The sequence below is a fragment of the Anolis carolinensis genome, unplaced genomic scaffold (genome assembly GCF_035594765.1).
Source record: "Anolis carolinensis isolate JA03-04 unplaced genomic scaffold, rAnoCar3.1.pri scaffold_7, whole genome shotgun sequence".
In the NCBI taxonomy this organism is placed as follows: domain Eukaryota; kingdom Metazoa; phylum Chordata; class Lepidosauria; order Squamata; family Dactyloidae; genus Anolis; species Anolis carolinensis.
Genome location: NW_026943818.1, coordinates 18,442,219 through 18,463,409, shown reverse-complemented (window position 1 = coordinate 18,463,409; position 21,191 = coordinate 18,442,219). Strand labels below are relative to the sequence as shown.

Here is a 21,191-nt window from a genome sequence, read left to right as displayed (position 1 = left end):
CAACTGACCAAGCTCAACCGATTTCAGGCTCAACTGACTCAAGCCTCAACGGATTTCAGGCTCAACTGACTCATGCCTCAACTGACTTCAGGCTCAACTGATTTCAGGCTCAACTGACTCAAGCCTCAACTGATTCAAGCCTCAACTGACTTCAGGTTCAACCGCAGGCTCAACTGATTTCAGGCTCAACTGACTCAAGCCTCAACTGCAGGCTCAATTGATTTCAGCCTCAACTGACTCAACCCTCAACTGTCTTCAGGCTCAACTGATTTCAGGCTCAACTGACTCAAGCCTCGACTGACTTCATGCTCAACTGATTTCAGGGTCAGCTGATTCCAGGCTCAACTGACTCCCGTCATCCTTTTTAAAAACCGTACATCCTAAATTGTCACTGAGTCGGTCACATGGTTCGCAGCCCTTCCTGCTGCTTTAGTAGAAAGAGACAAAGTAACTGCAAAACCAAGGAATATAAAAGCGACATAATACACAGCAGACGAACATCAAATTGAGGAGGCTTGAGAAGGTGGTCTGGGTGGCCATCTGCCAGGAGTGTTTTGTAGCAGAAGTGGGTTGAGCTGGATAGCTTTAGAGACCCCTTTTAGCTGTAGGAGCCTATGACTAGCTGGATAAATTTGGGCCTTCCCTGAAGGTGTTTTGGACTCCAACTCAGTTAAGCTTAAGCGGCTGAGGGGGGAAAGGAAGGGGCCTGAGGCTGTGAGGAATGCTGGGAGTTGGAGTCCAAAACACCTGCAGGGAAGGCCCAAGTTTGCCCCTACCTGCTCCATAGCCTTCCTTCTCCATTAACTTCTGAAGTTGGCTGTCCCTGTTTGTTTTGATGGGCCGGGGGCGTGGCTTCCTCGGGCCCCGCCCCCTGCTGCTGCCACTGTCCCGAGGCGCTCCTGGCAAGTGTCCCGGATGGAGGGCCAACCGTCGAGCGCCCCTCCGCCGCCCTCCTCATGGGCCTCGGACCCTGTCTACCGCCTGGCGGGCTCCTTGGGGTCGGAGCTGCAGCGCCTCTCCGCCTTGGTAGGCCCCGGCGCCGTGGCCGGCTTGGTCACGCAAGTGGTCTGCCTCCTGGAGCTACTCGAGGCCTGGGCGAAAGAGAAACCAGGCCTGAGGGCCGCCGCGGAGCAGGTGAGCTTTTCTGTCACCTCAGAAATTCCGGACGTTTTTGATTGGCTGGGGATCTCTTTGGGTAAAATTAAGTAACAAGTTGTCGTAAAGTAAAGTTACTGGTTTGCTGTGAGTTTTCCATGCCCAGAAGCATTCTCTCCTGACGTTTCTCCCACATCTATGGCAGGCATCCTCAGAGGTTGTCAGGTCTGTTGGAAACTAAGCAAGTGGGGGTCATATATCTGTGGAATGATGTCCAGAGTGGGAGAAAGAATTCTCTTGTCAGTTTGAGGCAAGTGTGAATGTTGCCATTGGCCAGCTAGATTAGCATTGAATAGCCTTGCAGCTTCAAAGCCTGGCTGCTTCCTTCCTTGGGGGGAATTATTAATTGTTTACTATACAGTAGAGTCTGACTTATCCAACACTCACTTATCCAAGGTTCTGGATTATCCAAGGCATTTTTGTAGTCAATGTTTTCAATACATCGTGATATTTTGGTGCTAAATTCGTAAATACAGTAATTACTACATAGCATTACTGTGTATTGAACTACTTTTTCTGTCAAATTTGTTGTACAACATGATGTTTTGGTGCTTAATTTGTAAAATCATAACCTAATTTAATGTTTAATATGCTTTTCCTTAATGCCTCCTTATTATCCAACATATTTGCTTATCCAACATTCTGCCGGCCCGTTTAGCTTGCATAAGTGAGACTCTACTGTATTTATATCCCACCCTTCTCATCCCGAAGTGAACTCAGCACGGCTTACAAATTATATATACATACAATATAATATATAATACTCATATTATGATATACAGTAGAGTCTCACTTATCCAAGCTAAACAGGTTGGCAGAACCTTGGATAAGCGAATATCTTGGATAATAAGGAGGGATTAATAAGAATCTCACTTAGCCAAGACTCGCTTATCCAAGGTTCTGGATTATCCAAGGCATTTTTGTAGTCAATGTTTTCAATACATCGTGATATTTTGGTGCTAAATTCGTAAATACAGTAATTACTACATAGCATTACTGTGTATTGAACTACTTTTTCTGTCTAATTTGTTGTATAGCATGATGTTTTGGTGCCTAATTTGTAAAACCATAACCTAATTTGATGTTTAATAGGCTTTTCCTTAATCCCTCCATATTATCCAAGATAATTCACTTATCCAAGGTTCTGCTGGCCCGTTTAGCTTGGATGAGACTCTACTGTACTATCAAAACATTGATCAGACTGGCAATGCCTATTATCATTCGTCTGGGAAGGCCTGGAATCCTTTGTTGGGAAGTGTTAGCTGGCCCTGATTGTTTCCTGTCTGGAATTCCCCAATTTTTAGAGTATTGTCCTCTATTTACTGCCCTGAATTTAGAGTTTTTTTTAATACTGGTAGCCAATATTACAAGGATTGCCCCAGGCAGGAAACAGCCAGGCTTTGAAACTGCAAGGCCATTCAATACTAATCAAATAAACAAGAGTTCTCTCCCCCATCCTGGACATTATTCTACAGACATTCCAGTGTAAAGCGGATAATCTGGGATGAGATCCCAATTTCTTTTTCTGACTACGAGCCTACTTGCTGGTGCTTCTTCAGTAGCCTTTTTTCTTCTCAGCAGTGCCAGGCGGAGCAGCGCTTAGTCCAGGACCAGGACAAGGAGGAGGAAGCCCAATGCGTGAAGGCCCAGTTGAACTGCACCCATGAGGAGGACCCGCGGCTCCACGCCCCGCAGCGCCAGGGTGGCCCCCAAGATGGAGGTAGGTAGAGGAAGAAGAAAATATATAATGCATATAATAATAAAGAAGATATAATGCATATAACTATATTAAAATTACAATAATAATGTTTACAAATACACACTCCATAATTATATCATAATAATACATATCAATACATTTCACAAATAGTACTGATATAAAATTACATGTAATAATAATAATGTTTACAAGAACACAGTAATGATATAATGCATACATTAATAATAATGTTTACAGATACACAGTAATGATATAATAATACATATATTATTCATATAATAATGAATTTACAGATACTCAGTAATGATATAATAATAATAATAATAAAAATACATTTACAAATACACACCCAGTAATGATGTAATAAAAATAATACATATAATATTAAATTTCACAATACACTAGTAATCATATTATTATTATTATTATTATTATTATTATAAATTTACAAGTACAGACTCAGTAATGATATAATAATACAAACATACAATAATAATAAATGTACAAATACAGATTCAGTAATATTATACCGTAATAATAATAATAATTTCACAAATACCCCCAGTAATTATATAATACCATGTTTCCCCGAAAATAAGACAGTGTCTTATATTAATTTTTGCTCCCAAAGATGCTCTAGGTCTTATTTTCAGGGGATGTCTTATTTTTCCATGAAGAAGAATTCCCATTTATTGTTGAACAAATAAAATGAACATTTATTATATACTGTACAGTAGTTGTCATCACAAACCAGCATAACCAGACAAACTGAATCCTATCAAGAATTTCCTGTTACTACCATTATTTCCATGTACAACACTCTATGGTACATACATTTACCGATCCTGCATGCTCTGGTGTTCTGTTCGGCAGGCATGCTTCCAAACAAAACTTTTGCTAGGTCTTACTTTTGGGGGAGGCCTTATATTTAGCAATTCAGCAAAACTTCTACTAGGTCTTATTTTTTGGGGATGTCTTATTTTAGGGGAAACAGGGTAATAAGAATAAATTTTACAAATACACACTCGGCCGTGATCTAATAATAATATACAAATACACACTCAGTAAAGATAAAAATAATGTTTACAAACGCTCACAATTCCCTCCAAAACCAGGAAATGACATCCTAGGAACAGTCTTGCAGTGGATAAACCCCAAAGGGAAGAAAGGGCCTTGTTTTTCCCTTCAGGACAGTAAAGGGGGTATTTCCTTCTGTAACTCACTCCTCCCTTGGAGCTGTGGGGCTAACAAGTCTAGCCAAGGCCCCTGTTTGAGCCTAGCCATGATCCGCATAGGGCCTCTCCTTGGCGTTACGGAGTGCCTGACCTCTCTCACACACACTTTTCTCCTTCTTCTGCCCATGTGCAGAGAGCACCCTGCAGAAGGAGCGGGAGGTGATGCTGCGGCTGAAGGAGGTGGTGGACCGCCAGCGGGATGAGATCCGGGCCCAGGCCCACGAGATCCACTGCAAGACCAGGGACACGGAGGCGGTAAGGAGAAATATTATTATTATTATTATTATTGACACGACTTATGACACAGCAAACAAGATAGATATGCTGGATTTTGTATTATTATTATTATTATTATTATTATTATTATTATTATTATTATTGTGTTGTCAAAGGCTTTCATGGCACTTTGTGAGACGCCATATAGCAGGCAAGCTTGAATAGCCTTGCAGCTTTTTACTAGCTGGTTATATCCCCGTTTTAACAACAAAAGTTGCCCTTTAGTTATATAAAGCATCTAAAAGGAGATTAGAGTATATTGGATCAGATTGGGTACAGTGTAAGGGGGACAAGGACATTTGATGTCTATTCTTAAGATTAAGGTGTATTTGGTTGCAAATTGACCACTCCCACTTTTTCTCTCTTGTATATTTATATTTTTACTCAGACCAGATGTATACTGTGCGTTGTGTTTATATTGTGTGTTTTGATAAGTCCAATTGGCTGATCAATAAAAATAGTTTCATTTCGATCAGTGTTATACATGTTTATTTATTCAATGCTTTTCACATAAAATAAATTATTATTATTATTATTGTCCGACGGCCTCTCTCTCCCTCCTCAGCTGCAGGAGCAGTTGGAGCGCTTCATGGCCATGAACCAGGAGCTGCACCGGAAGCTGGCAGTGTCCCAGGCCCAGCTGCGGAGCGCCTTGGAGCGGAAGCAGGGCCTGGAAGGGGAGCTTCGCCAGGCCCAGGCGCTGCAGAGGGCGGCCGAGGCCTCAGAGACACCAGCAGCCCAGGTGAGGCACTACTACTACTACTACTACTACTAATCATAATAAACTGAATACGGGGCAAGGGTGTGACATGGCTGCGGAAAAGGCCAACATGATTATGCTGCTTCAAAAATAATAATAATAATAACAATAATCAGACCTTGGGGTACATCTATGCTTTAGATTTTTTTTTTATGTGTCAGGAGTGACTTGAGAAACTGTAAGTTGCTTCTGGTGTGAGAGAATTGGCCGTCTGCAAGGACGCTGTCCAGGAGACGCCTAGATTTTTTTGATTTTTTTACCATCCTTGTGAGAGGCTTCTCTCATGTTCCCGCATGGAGCTGGAGCTGATAGAGGGTATTCAAGGTGGCCAACGGAGGATCCCCCTGGTTAGGAAGCAGCCTGGCTTTGAAGCCGCAAGGCTGTTCCATCATGGCAACATTTTTTAAAAGTGGTGTTATGCTCCGCATGCAGCTATGAGGTCCTCTGGATAATGTAGTTGTTTCAGTTCCCCAGGGGGCCTCTGCACATGCGTGGTAAGCAATGGGGGGTTTTCTGTTATTTGGACTTTATTTTTCTAGGGTTTTTTGATTGAAAGACATAGATTGGATGACTATGTCTTTTGTGGCCAAATTTGGTGTGATTTGGTCCAGTGGTTTTGTTGTTTACACCATGGGAAAAACACACATTACATTTTTATATATATAGAATACTGAGTGTGCAATTGTAAAATTATTATTATTGTAATTACCTTCCAGCTTATTACTTATTACTTCCAGCTTATTACTTATTACTGAGTGTGCATTTGTAAACATTGTTACTGTTATTATCTTTCCCTTCTTTTCTCAGGCAGAGGAGTGTGCATCCTCCTCTGGAGATCCTGCCGGGAACGCTTTCTCCCGGGAAGAACTGCGCCAGATCCTGCAGGAACGCAATGAGCTCAAGACCAGTCTCTTCTTGGTCCAGGAAGAGCTGGCCTACTACCAGCGGTCAGTCTTGGCAGGAATACAGTGGGAAACGGGTTCATGGGTGGGAGGGGCCTTTAATCCTGACCTGGCATCTCCCTTCTGAACCCTTCCCCAAACAGGGAGCTCCTGAACGACGGGCGGATCCCCAGCCTCCTTTTGGAGGCAGTGAAGACCACCGTCCGGAGGCAGCGCAAAAAAATCCGGGCCAAGATGCTGGGCACGGTAGAGGAATCCCTGAGCAGGTCAGGCTTCCTTTTCCTCTGCCATTTCCTTTTTCTTCCTCTACTTCTTCCCTGCCAATGCTCTCAGAGCCTCTTTCTCTCTTTCTCTCAGTGAGGAGGAGGAAGGAGAGTGGCTGGCGGAGACCCACGGCGCCTCTGACTGTGTGGACAGCCACCTTCCTGGATCCAGAATCAAGAGCTTGTAAGTCCCTCTTGGCTAACATTATGATTATTATGTTATTATTACGACCAGTGCAATCATATGATTTAGTACATGCACATAACACAGCACACAAGCACATGAGGTCCAAGTGTCTGAGATTTGTTTCTGAATATCAGGCTCTTCCCATGGGCCAATAATAACAATAATAATAATAATAATAATAATAATAATTTTATTTTTATACCCTGCCCCATCTCCTTGAAGGGCGGCTTACATGGGGCCAAGCCCAGGCAAAACAGACAATATAAAAAACTCAACAATAAAACAAATCAATCAACAATAAAACAAGTCATAAAACAAATGAGATCACATACAATAAACAATAAACATACTTTGATAAAAGTAGGATATTGGACTATTATTGTTATTATTATTGTGTTATCGAAGGCTTTCATGGCTGGGATCACAGGGTTGTTGTATGTATTCTGGGCTGTATGGCCATGTTCCAAAAGTATTCTCGCCTGACGTTTCGCCCACATCTATGGCAGGCATCCTCGGAGGTTGTGAGGTATTATTATTATTATTATTATTAGATATAATGATGATGATGATGATTATTATTATTATATATTATAACATAGCTGTGGTGGCGCAGTGGGTTAAATCTTTGTGAACTGCTGATCTAAAAGTTGGGTTGCTGACTTGAAAGTTGCCAGTTTGAATCTGCGAGATGGGGTGAGCTCCCGTCTGTCAGCTCTAGCTCACGGGAACGGGAGAGAAGCCTCCCAGCAGGATGGTCACACATCCGGGCATCACCTGGGCAAAGTTTCTGTAGACAGCCAATTCTCTCACACCAGAAGTGACTTGCAGAATGTTCTCAAGTCACTTCTGACACAATAAAAAAGAATACCGTATAATAATAATTTATTATTATTATATTGTACATTATTTAATGTACATAACTGCACTGCACACATGTGCATTATGTCCAAGTGTCTGAGATTCATCTCTGAATATCAGGCTCTTCCCAAGGGCCTAGGAGAGTAGAAATATTATTACATTATTAAGTGCTATCTTATTATTATTATTGTTATTGTCATCTAGCTTAGGCACCCAGCGGTGCCCAGGTTAGGTCTTTTGTAGTGCTATATATATTAGAAATAGTCCTTGTTTGTTTTTGGCTGAGGATGGATGTGGTCGGACTACAATTCCCATCATCCCAGGTCAATTCCCATTCCCACCTCAGTATTTTAAGATGGTCATGATGGGTCTCTGTAGCCAAAAGAGGTCCAGATCCATCTGCTGAACATGACACGGCTCTCTAGATATAGGAGCCAGCCTGAGAAATACACACATATTCTTGAATATATTTATTTAAATATTAAATTATTGTATTATATTATTTAAATAATTATGTGTGTGTGTGTGTATTGCACATATATATTTGTATAGTTAGATGTATTGTTTTATTTTGTACGGAGCCTTGATTGTGCGGTGTTGTGTCTCTGCCGCCTGCTTTTGCCAATTTGGGGCCTTTAGCCCTGAGTTTTGGTGTCTTCCCCTTGTGCCCCAACGTGCCTTCTTGCTCCCCAGCTTTGGCCAATGGTACCGCCGAGGCAGCAAAGGCAGCCCCCCGGAGGCCTGGGAGATTGTGGACCCTAAAGAGCTGGGTCTCCCTAAAGAAGAGGAGGAAGAAGAGGGGCCGAAGACGACCCAAACCCCCCCTTGACCCAGGAGAAGATCCCCCCCCCCCCAAAGGGGAGATGCAGGCTCCGCTTCGTACTGACATTGTGTTCAATGTGTTCTGCGGTTTTATACAAATCACTTCCCTGCTATTTTGATGGACAGAACTCTGATTTATGGTAACAAAAAATAATATATACATATATATATAATATTTTTATATATCTTCTACTATATTGCTTTGAGGATGCAATCCACGCCACTCGACTCTTGGAAGGCAGAGGAAGGCCAATACAAAAAATAAATCCAATTGAATTGGGGAAGGCTGGTGCCGGTTTCTGTGCGTCTACTGAGTTGGGCAGAATGAATGGGGGTAGGTGGGGGATGTATGTTTGAGTGAAATTTGGGGGAAGAAAAAAGGGGGAGGAAGAGGAAGGATTTCCTGCAGAAGCCTATAGACAATGGCAGCGCACAGAGCAGGAAAAAGGTGCTTCCTGCCCATCTTCCAGCCCTTCCACTGCTGGGATTCTATTATTATTACTATTATTATTAGCAGGCTGGGTGGTCCTCTGTCGGGAGGGATCGAATGGTGTCCTTTAGGACAGAGAGAGGTTGGGCTTTCTGCCCTAAAGGGCCATCTTTGGGCTTCTCTTCCAGCTCTAGGATTCTATTATTATTATTATTATTATTAGTAGTAGTAGTAGTAGTAGTAGTAGTAGTAGTAGGCTGGATGGCCCTCTGTCGGAAGGGATTTGATGGTGTCCTTTAGGGCAGAAGGGGGTTGGATTGGAGGGGCCTTCTTGGGGCTTCTTTTCCAGCTCTAGGATTCTATTATTATTTTATTTTATGACACAGCTAACAAGATAGATATGCTGGATTTCGTCCAGCATATTATTATTATTATTATTATTATTAGTAGTAGTAGTAGTAGTAGTAGTAGTAGGCTGGATGGCCCTCTGTCGGAAGGGATTTGATGGTGTCCTTTAGGGCAGAAGGGGGTTGGATTGGAGGGGCCTTCTTGGGGCTTCTTTTCCAGCTCTAGGATTCTATTATTATTTTATTTTATGACACAGCAAACAAGATAGATATGCTGGATTTCGTCCAGCATATTATTATTATTATTATTATTATTAGTAGTAGTAGTAGTAGTAGTGGTAGTAGTAGTAGTAGGCTGGATGGCCCTCTGTCAGAAGGGATTTGATGGTGTCCTTTACGACAGAAGGGGGTTGGATTGGAGGGGCCTCTTTTGGACTTCTCTTCCAGCTCTAGGATGCTATTAATATTCTTATTATCATTATTATTATTATTATTATTATTATTATTAACAGGCTGGATGGCCCTCTGTTGGAAGGGATTTGATGGTGTCCTTTACGGCAGAAGGGGGTTGGATTGGAGGGGCCTCTTTTGGACTTCTCTTCCAGCTCAAGGATGCTATTAATATTATTATTATCATTATCATTATTACTATCATTATTATTATTATTAACAGGCTGGATGGCCCTGTCGGGAGGGATCGGGTTGTGTCCTCCTTTAGGGCAGAAAGGGGTTGGGTTGAAGGGGCCTTCTTTGGAATCTCCAGCTCTAGGACTCTTTTATTATCATTATTATTATTATTAGCAGGATGGCTGGCCCTCTGTCGGGAGGGATCAGATGGTGTCTGTTATGGCGGAAAGGGGTTGGACTGGAAGGGTCTTTTTTGGGCTTCTTTTCCAGCTCTAGGATTCTATTATTGTTATTATTATTATTATTATTATTATTATTATTATTATTATTATTATTATTATTAGGCTGGCTGGCTGTGTTTTGCCTGTCCTCTTGTGCTTCCCTCCTCCTCCTCCTCCCTGGCTTCCTCAGGAAAAGGCCAAGGAGGAAATGGGAGGAGGGCGGCCCCACTCTGCAGTGAGGACTCTGGGCCTCTGAGAAGAGGAGCCTTTCCCAGCGCCATGGGGCCCCGGGCCCTCCTGCTGCTTCTTTCTGTGCAGGCCTCGCTGGGCCCCGAGTTCGGGAGCTGTGCCTCGGCCCTGGATCCCAACGGGAGGAACGTCTGCCAGTCCGGCAGGTAGGTCTGGAGATTCCCATAGTGCTCCTATGGGGGCATTTCTTCTTTCCTCTCATCTATCCATCCATCCCTCTCTTCCTTCTATTATTATTATTATTATTATTATTATTATTATTATTATTATTATTATTATTTGGGGATTTGGAGCCACATGAAGAGGCAGCGTATCGATGATTATTATTATTATTATTTGATACACAACAAGATTAGTACGCAACAGACAAGATCACAATGCTGGCTTTTGTATTGGATGACATGTCAGACACTTCCCAAGTGTCTAGGACTATATTGTTGTTGTTGTTGTTGTTGTTTGATTGGGAGCTGCAAGAAGAGGCAGGTTATCAATTATTAGTATTATGATTATGAGATTGGGAATCACAAAAAGAGGCAGGTAATCAATAAAGCATATTATTATCATAATCATCATCATCATTATGGGATTGGGAGTCACAAGGAGAGGCAGGTTATCTATTATTATTATTATTATTATTATTATTATTATTATTATTATGGGATTGGGAGTCAGGGAGAGGCAGGTAATCAGTAAATCATATTATTATTATTATTATTATTATTATTATTATTATTATGGGATTGGGAGCCTCAAAGAGAGGCAGGTTATTATTATTATTATTATTATTATTATTATTATTATTATTATTATTATGGGATTGGGAGCCTCAAAGAGAGGCAGGTTATTATTATTGTTGTTTTGGGAGTTGCAAGGAGAGGCAGGTAATCAATAACTATTATTATTATTATTATTATGGAATTGGGAGTCAGAAATAATAATAAATTATTTTTATTTTCATTATGGAGTGGGAGCTGCAAGGAGCGGCAGGTAATACATTGGTTTAATGTTCAATTTGTTTTATGATGTTTTGAAGTGTTTAATGCTTTTAACTTTTATTGATAAGTCTATTGATTTTTAACAAATTATGTTATGTAATGCTTGTTTTTCTTTATGTACAATGAGGCATTGAATTTTGCCAAACTCTTAAGCCGCTCTGAGTCCCCTTCGGGGTGAGATCGAATGGGATAGAAATGTAGTAAATAAATTAATAAATTGTGTTGTTATTGTTGTGTAATTTTAGTGGAAGATGGGGAGAAATAGTAATAATAATGATAATAATATATTCCCAGAATTTGCTATTCTACATTTCTCAAAGCCCTCCTCTCTCTCCCTCTGCAGCCAGCCCCCGGCCCTCTCCTGTTGCCCCGGATGGGAGCAAGACGGCGCCGAATGCCCCCTCGGTGAGCAAGGTGCCCCTACCTGGGGGAAGGGTTGTGGATGGCCATCTGCCAGGAGGGTTTTGATGGTGATTTGGTTCCCTGGCTCTGACCTTCACAGCGCTCTGCACGGGACCCAATGCCTGTGGCCAGGAGGAGGTCTGCATTCGGCCAGGAGTCTGCCGCTGCCGCCCTGGCTTCTTTGGCGCCAATTGTACCGGACGTGAGTGTCGTTATATTATTATTATTATTAGACTCAAAGTGGCAGCATAGAAGGTGCATCCCATTTGAAAGGATGGTGTCATATGAAATCAGGAATAGGGCTCCCCTGCCTTCTTTGCAATTCTTAAAGGCAGAAGGTCCTGTCCTTGATTTCATATGGCAGCCCGTATGGCATATTAATTCTTAGACGTAGAGAAGCTCTGTCCTTGATTTCATATGGCATCTCATTCCTTAAGAAGTGGAGGAGCCCTATCCTTGATCTCATATGGCAACCCATATGATGTATTGATCATTAGAGGTGGAGGAGCCCTGTCCTTGATCTCATATGGCAACCCATATGATGTATTGATCATTAGAGGTGGAGGAGCTCTGTCCTTGATCTCATACAGTGTATTGATCTTTAGAGGCGGAGGAGCCTTGTCCTTGCTTTCCTGTGGCAACCCATATGGCATATTAGTTCTTAGAGGTGGAGGAGCCCTGTCCTTGAATTCATATGGTAACCCATATGTCATATTGATCCTTAGAAGCAGAGGAGTCCTGTCCTTCCTTTCATATGGCAATTAAATGGCATATTACTTGTTAGACATAGAGGAGCCTTGTCTTTGATTTCATATGGCAACACATATGGCATATTATTTCTTAGAGGCAGAAGAGCCTTGTCCTTGGTCTCGTGGCATCTTGATCCTTAGAGGTGGAGGAGCCCTTTCTTTGATTTCATATGGCAACCCATATGACATATTGAGCTTTAGATGCAGAGGAGCCCTGTCCTTGCTTTCCTATGGCAACCCATATGTAGTATATTATTTCTTAGAGGTAGAGAAACCCTGTCCTTACTTTCCTATGGCAACCCATATGGCATATTACTTCTTAGATGTAGAGGAGCCCTGTCCTTGATTTCATATGGCATCCCATGCGGCATATTACTTCTTAGAGGCGGAGGAGCCCTGTCCTTGATCTCATATGGCATATCGATCCTTAGAGGCGGAGGAGCCCTATCCCTCCTCTCTTCTGGCAACGCTCTCCCTTTGCCTTCCTCCTAGGCTGCCCTGCCCAGTTCTGGGGCCCGGAGTGCAAGGAGCGCTGCCTGTGCTTCCCGCAGGGGTGGTGCCAGCCATCCAGTGGGGCGTGCCAGTGTGGGCCCGGCTGGTGGGGGCCCCTGTGTGACCGGCCCTGCCCTTGCGGCCCCCACGGGCGCTGCCACCCGGCCTCGGGGGCCTGCCTGTGCGCCGCGGGCTGGTGGGGGCCCCTCTGCCGCCGGCCCTGCCCCTGCTTCCCGGGGGGAGCCCCCCACTGCCACCCGGCCTCGGGGGCCTGCCTCTGCCGGGAGGGCTTCTGGGGCCGTGCCTGCGCCTCCCGCTGCGCCTGCCACGGCTCCCCCTGCGCTCAGGACTCCGGCCGCTGCCGCTGCGAGGAGGGGCGCTGGGGGGCCGCCTGCCAGCACCTCTGCCCCTGCCGGCCCCCACGAGGCTCCTGCGCCCCCAGCAACGGCTCCTGCACCTGCCTCCCCGGCTACACCGGCAAGGACTGCTCGGAACCCTGCCCTGGCGGCACCCATGGGCTGCGCTGTGCTCACAGGTGAGGAGATCCTTCACCTGCCCTTCGGGACCCCCAAAGCCCTTTCCTCGCCTCAAGGGCTCTTTTGGATTAATGCTAAGGAGATTCTGCTTCTAATGATTGTCATTATTGTTGCTTTCAGAGGTGGTATGGCCATCTGTTGGGAGGGATCAAATGGTGTCCTCCTTTAGAGGATTGCACTAGAGGGCCCTCCTTGTTGTTTTCTTCCAACTTTAGAATTCTATTATTATTATTTGTATATAACACCACAGCACACATGCATGTGAGGTCCAAGTGTCTGGGGTTTGTTTCTGAATATTGGGCTCTTCCCAAGCGCCTGGGATATTAGAGATATTTTTAGATTATTATTGTTATATTTATTATTATATATTTTTATTATTTTATTATGACACAGCAAAAAGATATGCTGGATTTCGTATCACAAAATCACAAGTCGAACACTTCCCAAGCGTTTAGGACTGTATTATATATTATTATTATTATATTTATTAATATTGTATTTATTATTATTGACACAAAGACATAGTATGACACAGCAAACGAGATCTATATGCTGAATTTCGTATCACAAAATCACAAGTTGAACACTTCCCAAGTGTTATTATTATTATTATTATTATTATTATTATTATTATTATCACTGTCATCATATTATTATTATATCATTATATAAAGCCACGGTGGCGCAATGGGTAAAACCCTTGTGCCGGCTGAGCCGCTGACTTGAAGGTTGGCAGTTCGAATCCGCACTACGGGATGAGCTCCTGTCTGTCAGCTCTAGCTTCCCATGCGAGGACATGAGAGAAGCCCCCCACAGGATGGTAACACATCTGGGCATCCCCTGGGCAACATCTTTGAAGATGGCTGATTCTCTCACACCAGAAGCAACTTGTTTCAATTCGCTTCTTACACGATAAAAAAATCATTATGTTATTATAATTGCCATTATCCTTATATTATTATTTTCAGAGTCTGTATGGCCATCTGTCGGGAGGGATCGGATGGTGTCCTCCTTTAGAGGATTACACTAGAGGGCCCCCCTAGTGGTTCTGTTCCAACTCTAGAATTCTATTATTATTATCATATTATTATTAATGGTGTCTTTTATGGTAGAAGGCAGTTGGACTGGATGGCCTTTAGAGGACCCTTTGAATGCTTCTATGACACAACAGCCATGAGCCTGCTAATATATATGACGTTGGATGGTCATCAGTGGGAAGGGATGGGCCCTTGGGGTCACCCACTTTGGGGGTCTGCCTGATTGCCCCCGAAGAAATAAAATTATTATTATTATTATTATTATTATTATTATTATTATTATTATTATTATTATTGTGATCTCTCTGACTCTTCCTCCAGCTGCGGCCATTGCAGGCCCCCCGCCCCTTGCTCCCCTTTGGACGGCTCCTGCGCCTCCTGCGCCCCCGGATGGAACGGGACCCTCTGTGTTGAGCCCTGCCCCCCAGGGCGATATGGGGAGGGCTGCATTCAGAGCTGCCCTCGCTGTCGCCAAGGGGAAACTTGCCACCCGGAGACCGGGGCCTGCCAGCACTGTGAGGCCGGCCTCACTGGAGACAGGTAGAGGCAATAGTAAGGCAATGCAATGCAAAGGAGAGGGGGACACACATCGTCAACCCCTTCCCTCCTTCTTTACTTCCTTCCTACTTTCTTTCTTTCAGATGCCACCTTCCATGTCCTGCCAACCTTTTTGGGGAGGGCTGCCGCCTTGCTTGCCCCTTCTGTGCCAATGGGAGCTGCGACCCAGTGAGCGGGGCCTGCCTTTGCCAAGCTGGTTTCTGGGGTGCCAGGTGAGGAGTTGTGTATTATTATTATTGTATATTGTTGTTGTTGTTGTTGTTGTTATATTTTTATTACCATTATTATTGGCATTATACTAAATTATATTATCATCCTTATTACTGTTGTATTTTATTATTATTACTATAATATTGTATATTGTTATCACTATTATATATTATTATCACTATTTATTGTATTTTAATATTACTATTGTATTGTATATTATTATCATTATTACTATTGTACATGTCTCCTGTATCAATTTAACAATATAATACTATGTAATACTCATTTTATACTATACAGTAGAGTCTCACTTATCCAAGCTAAACGGGCCGGCAGAAGCTTGGATAAGCGAATATCTTGGATAATAAGAAGGGATTAAGGAAAAGACTATTAAACATCAAATTAGGTTAAGATTTTACAAATTAAGCACCAAAACATCATGTTATACAACAAGTTTGAAAGAAAAAGTAGTTCAGTACGCAGTAATGTTATGTTGTAATTACTGTATTTACGAATTTAGCACCAAAATATCACGATGTATTGAAAACATTGACTACAAAAATGCCTTGGATAATCCAGAACCTTGGATAAGCGAGTCTTGGATAAGTGAGACTCTACTGTACTAATATTATAATATATTGTATATACATATAATATTGATAATAATATCATGATGTAATACAATGTAATAATAATAATAATAATGCAGTCATAATTGTATATTTATATTACATGCAATATTACTAATAATATTGCAATATAGTCGTATAGTGCAATATAATGATATATAATGCTTAGGTAGTGCTTATATTGTGCTATACTAATACTGTAATATAATTTATTGTATGTATATATAACTTGTAAGCCGCCCTGAGTCCCCTTCGGGGTGAGACGGGCGGGATATAAATGTCGCTAATAAATAAATAAATAAATAAATGTATGTTATTATTGTTACTACTATTGCATATTATTATTACTATTACTATTGTGTTTTATTATTGCTATTACAGTAGAGTCTCACTTATCCAAGCTAAGCGGGCCGACAGAACCTTGGATAAGCGAATATCTTGGATAATAAGGAGGGATTAAGGAAAAGCCTATTAAACATCAAATTAGGTTATGATTTTACAAATTAAGCACCAAAACATCATGTTATACAACAAATTTGACAGAAAAAGTAGTTCAATACGCAGTAATGTTATGTCGTAATTACTGTATTTACAAATTTAGCACCAAAATATCATGATATATTGAAAACATTGACTACAAAAATGCGTTGGATAATCCAGAATGTTGGATAAGCGAGTGTTGGATAAGTGAGACTCTACTGTATTATATTGTATACTAGCTTTGCCTGGCCACGCGTTGCTGTGGCTTATGGGAATCCTTTGTTGGCCAGGTGGAATAGCAGTGAATAGCCTTGCAGTCTCAAAGCCTGACCGTTTTCTGGAGTAGCTGGAGCTTTTTGTTGTATGAACGTAGAGGCATAGATAAGGGGTTGTGCTGCCAAGTTTAGTGTTTCTGGGATGTATAGTTTTGTTGTTTTGTCCTAGGCCGAAATTTCATTACCCTTTTATATATATAGAAGATTATCACTATTATTATTGTATTGTATTATTACTATTATATTGTATATTGTTACACTATTACTATTACATTTTATTATTATTACTATTGTATATCATCACTATTACTATTGTATTTTATTATTATTGTTATTGTATTCAATTATATTATCATTGTTATTACTATCTTCTTCTTCTTCTTCTTCTTCTTCTTCTTCTTATTATTATTATTATTATGTTGTAGTCTGTGATGATGACTGTCATGACTCTGATGATGATTCCTTCCTTGCAGCTGCAACCAGAGCTGCCCTGAGGGCTTCCAGGGCCCCAACTGCTCCTCCGCGTGCCATCCGGTCTCAGGCCATTGCCCGTGGGGTGAGTCCCGCTCCCTTTTCCCCTTCTCTTCTTGGCCCCGATCCTGTTGGCACCCTCACCTCTCTCCCTCTCTTCCTTCCTTGCCAGGGGGCTCCCACCAAGCAGCCCTTGTGGCCAAGATCCTGACTCCGCTGCTGCTTCTCCTCCTCTTCTTCTTCTTCTTCCTCGGATGCTGGTGCTGCCGCCGAACGGAGCCCCAAGATGCTAGGCACAGGTATCTCTCCCCAAAATGGACCATCCCTCTTTGCCCCTCTTGGGCCCCTTTAACGTGCCCCCTTTTCCTCCAGAGCGGCACCAGGGGAAGGGGACCCGCTCCGGAGGGTGAAGCACCACGTGCGCTCGGCCTTGCCCTGCCTCCCCTTGGAGGGCCACAAGCTCCCCAGAGTCACAGGTGAGAGCCACAGGTGAGGTGGGGGTTGCGCTCCTCATGGGGGTCCAGGCTCACGGGTTTCTTCTCTGGGCCCCCAGTCTCCCACCACGAGGCAGAGATGCCCTTCACCCCCAGCTTCATCGAGGGCCCCTCCGCTGCGTGGCCTTCCGACTCCTCCTCGTGGGACTCCGAGGGAGAGGAAGAAGAGGAGGAAAAACAGGCCGAGAGAGGTAGGACTTCATTCCTTCCTTCCTTCTTTATTTCCTTTTATCAGTGTTGGCCTCATGTGTATATATGTTGGATGTATCTTAATAGCATTGTGTGTTTGTCACTGTCTTAACCCTATTATTTATTTTATTAATTAATTTATTAGCGACATTTATATCCCGCCCTTCTTACCCTGAAGGGGACTCAGGGCGGCTTACAAGTTATATATACATACAATATATTTTATTAGTAGTATAGCATGGAGCGCTGTTACTTTCCCGCCGGAGCGGTACCTATTGATCTACTCACATTTGCATGTTTTCGAACTGCTGGGTTGGCAGAATCTGGAGCTAACAGCAGGTGCTTACTCCGCTCCCCGGATTCGAACCTGCGATCTTTTGGTCTGCAAGTTCAGCAGCTCAGCGCTTTAACATGCTGCACTACTGGGGGGCTTCCTGTGACATACTATATCTTTGTGATAATAATAATAATAATAATAATAATAATAATAATAATAATAGATGATGATGTCATTAATCCAGTCACTAAAAGGAAGGAGAGAGATGAAAATATTATAATAAGAAAACTGGGTGTGGGGCATCTATAAACAGGGAACCCCCCGATATAATATTATTTGTATATTATATTACAGTAGAGTCTCAGTTATCCAAGCTAAACGGGCCGGCAGAAGCTTGGATAAGCGAATATCTTGGATAATAAGGAGGGATTAAGGAAAAGCCTATTAAATATCAAATTAGGTTATGATTTTACAAATTCAGCACCAAAACATCATGTTATACAACAAATTTGACAGAAAAAGTAGTTCAGTACGCAGTAATGTTATGATGTAATTACTGTATTTACGAATTTAGCACCAAAATATCATGATATATTGAAAACATTGACTACAAAAATGCCTTGGATAATCCAGAATCTTGGATAAGCGAGTCTTGGATAAGTGAGACTCTACTGTATTACATAATAATAAAAAAAATGCCGTTACTCCAATCACTAAAGGGGTGTGGAAATATTACAATAAGAAAACTGGGGGGTCTACAAACAGGGACACCCCCCCCCCCAAAAAAAAACAACCCTAACAATTGCTTGTCCTTCTTCTCGTATTCCAGTGCTAGGAATTTTCAGCTCCAATAATGCCATATGATGCAGTTGCACCATGATGTCTGACTGCATATATGCGCGAAAATGGGGCCCCAGACTGGTTGAGAAGTCCTAGATTTTGTTGCCGTTCATTCTGATTTTATACTGTAAACACACCCAGGAAACCGGTATAAATAATCTCTGATTGTTTGTTGGAAGAATTTATTTATTTATCGTGCCAGGAGCTAATTGAGGGCACGGTTATAATGTATTTAAAAATGCAAACAAAGTTAAAAACTTGGCATTTTGTTACTGTTATTATGTTTTGTTTCACTATGTCACTGTATAAGCATTTTTACTGGATGTGGTTGTGTGTCTTGAATGTATTTTATCTTGTTTTATTGTAATTGCTTGGACTTGGCCCCATGTTAGCTTCCCCGAGTCCCCTCAGGGAGATGGAGGCGGGGTATAAAAATAAAGTTGTTGTTTTTGTTGTTGTTTTGCAGTGGCGGCAGATGAAAACTTGGCATTTTGTTATTGTTATTACGTTTTGTTTCACTATGTTGTTGTATAAGCATTTTTACTGGATGTGGTTGTGTGTCTTGAATGTATTTTATCTTGTTTTATTGTAATTGCTTGGACTTGGCCCCATGTTAGTCGGAGATGGAGATGGAGGCAGGGTATAAAAATAAAGTTGTTGTTGTTGTTGTTTTGCAGTGGCAGCAGATGCGGACATGGGTCGGGAGCCCTTTCCGCCGCTGGGCATCCCCCGCACGTCCAGCCTGGCCAAGGCCCCCCGGCCCTCCGTCTCCTTTGCACAAGGGACCCGCTTTGGGACCCCGGGACCCCCTGGAAAAGCGCCAGAGGAAGGGTCCTGCCCCGAGAAGGTGGAGGGGCTGACCACCATCTACGTGACTGTGGGCCAGGCGGAAACGGTGGGGGGCGAGGGGAAGAGAGACCCAAAAGAGGAGAGTGGGCCTAAGTACGAGAACGTCCCAGGGTGGTCCCCATAGGGCCCCCTTTCCCCCTTGCAAACAATGACAGCACAATAACAAGAAGGATTGGGTGCCACTTCCCACGCCGCCAGCAGAGGGCGCTGTTTAAAGCTCCCTTTCTCCCCTTGCAAACCAGAAAAGGGTGAGATGCCATTCCCAACGCCACCAGCAGAGGGTGATGTTCCTCTTGATTAAGGCTCCCAAAGGCCAGAAAGGACTTAGGTGCCACTCCCAAAGCCACCAGCAGAGGGCGCTGTTTCGTTTGTTTCTAAGCCGCTGCCGGCAGAATCCTGACTTCTTTTCCTCTGAACTCTGCACATGCTCAGAGTCTCAATGTGTTGTCGAAGGCTTTCATGGCCGAGATCACAGGGTTGTTGTATGTTTTCCGGGCTGTATTGCCATGTTCTAGAAGTATTCTCTCCTGACGTTTCGCCCACATCTATGGCAGGCATCCTCAGAGGTTGTGAGCTCTTGGATAATAAGGAGGGATTAAGGAAAAGCCTATTAAACATCAAATTACATTATGATTTTACAATTTAAACGCCAAAACATCATGTTATACAACAAATTTGACAAAAGAAGTACAGTAGAGTCTCACTTATCCAACGTTCTGGATTATCCTAAGCCGCCCCGAGTCCCCGTTGGGGAGATGGTGGCGGGGTATAAATAAAGTTTTATTATTATTATTATTATTATTATTATTATTATTATTATTATTATTATTATCCAAGGCATTTTTGTAGTCAATGTTTTCAATACATGATATTTTGGTGCTAAATTCGTAAATACAGTAATTACTATATAGCATTACTGCGTATTGAACTACTTTTTCTACCAGTTTTGTGGTAAAACACAATGTTTTGGTGCTTAATTTGTAAAATCATAACCTAATTTGATGTTTAATAGGCTTCTCCTTAATCTCTCCTTATTATCCAACATATTCGCTTATCCAACTTTCTGCCGGCCCGTTTATGTTGGATAAGTGAGACTCTACTGTATTTACGAATTTAGCACCAAAATATCATATGTATTGAAATATGTATATTTCAATATGTATTGAAAACATTGACTACAAAAATGCGTTGGATAATCCAGAACGTTGGATAAGTGAGACTCTACTGTATATTGAAAACATATAATAATGACAAAGCATGAGGAAGAACGGATCTGATTTTATGTTTGAAATGTACGTTTTAATTCATAATGTATTTTAATAGTTTTAACTGTTTTATGTGCTGTTTTATATTGGTTTGTATGGGCATCTAATTATTGCCATTGTTGAAGGGCGGGATATAAATGTGAGAAATAAATAAACATTGACTACAAAAATGGCTTGGATAATCCAGAAGCTTGGATAAGTGAGAGACTACTGTATTATTAAATATTACTGTTTCCCAGTATTGTGTTAACTCAAGTGTTATGTTCTGGCCTGGGTGATTTCTATATTCTGGTCGATCAATAAAAGGGTTCAGCATTCCCATCACTGTTTGAACAACCGTTTCCAAATATGTATATCTCTGGGATTGGGGTGACAGAAGCCGACGCTGTGC

At 42.3% G+C, this 21,191-nt stretch overlaps 2 protein-coding genes across 3 annotated transcripts; both read left to right on the top strand.

Moving 5' to 3' along the window:
* The first annotated feature begins 809 nt into the window (after nt 1-809).
* rilp (Rab interacting lysosomal protein) lies at nt 810-8,462 on the top strand. 2 transcript variants are annotated; one of them, XM_062960384.1, is made up of 8 exons: nt 810-1,134; nt 2,734-2,875; nt 4,244-4,365; nt 4,952-5,128; nt 5,954-6,093; nt 6,192-6,314; nt 6,406-6,495; nt 8,050-8,462. In XM_062960384.1, exons 1-8 carry the CDS (start codon nt 916-918, stop codon nt 8,183-8,185), a joined length of 1,149 nt encoding a protein of 382 aa, XP_062816454.1. In that variant the 5' UTR covers nt 810-915; the 3' UTR covers nt 8,186-8,462. The 2 variants fall into 2 exon arrangements, with proteins under 2 accessions (XP_062816454.1, XP_062816453.1); XM_062960383.1 differs by having other exon boundaries at nt 856-1,134; nt 2,737-2,875.
* Nucleotides 8,463-8,589: 127 nt separating this feature from the next.
* On the top strand, nt 8,590-21,136 carry scarf1 (scavenger receptor class F member 1). The gene is made up of 11 exons (XM_062960375.1): nt 8,590-10,198; nt 11,391-11,452; nt 11,550-11,651; nt 12,691-13,225; nt 14,585-14,803; nt 14,905-15,033; nt 16,889-16,971; nt 17,059-17,185; nt 17,259-17,362; nt 17,440-17,571; nt 19,364-21,136. Exons 1-11 carry the CDS (start codon nt 10,083-10,085, stop codon nt 19,657-19,659), a joined length of 1,905 nt encoding a protein of 634 aa, XP_062816445.1. The 5' UTR covers nt 8,590-10,082; the 3' UTR covers nt 19,660-21,136.
* The last annotated feature ends 55 nt before the right edge of the window (nt 21,137-21,191 follow it).

Bases quoted from the DNA above. Each gene is read 5' to 3' on its own strand.
- rilp (XM_062960384.1), top strand. From the start codon at position 916: ATGGAGGGCCAACCGTCGAGCGCCCCTCCGCCGCCCTCCTCATGGGCC. The intron at 2,876-4,243 runs GTAGGTAGAGGA...GCCCATGTGCAG, and splicing joins GGGTGGCCCCCAAGATGGAG to AGAGCACCCTGCAGAAGGAG. The intron at 6,315-6,405 runs GTCAGGCTTCCT...TCTTTCTCTCAG, and splicing joins GTAGAGGAATCCCTGAGCAG to TGAGGAGGAGGAAGGAGAGT.
- scarf1 (XM_062960375.1), top strand. From the start codon at position 10,083: ATGGGGCCCCGGGCCCTCCTGCTGCTTCTTTCTGTGCAGGCCTCGCTG. The intron at 11,453-11,549 runs GTGAGCAAGGTG...TGACCTTCACAG, and splicing joins CGGCGCCGAATGCCCCCTCG to CGCTCTGCACGGGACCCAAT. The intron at 11,652-12,690 runs GTGAGTGTCGTT...CCTTCCTCCTAG, and splicing joins TGGCGCCAATTGTACCGGAC to GCTGCCCTGCCCAGTTCTGG.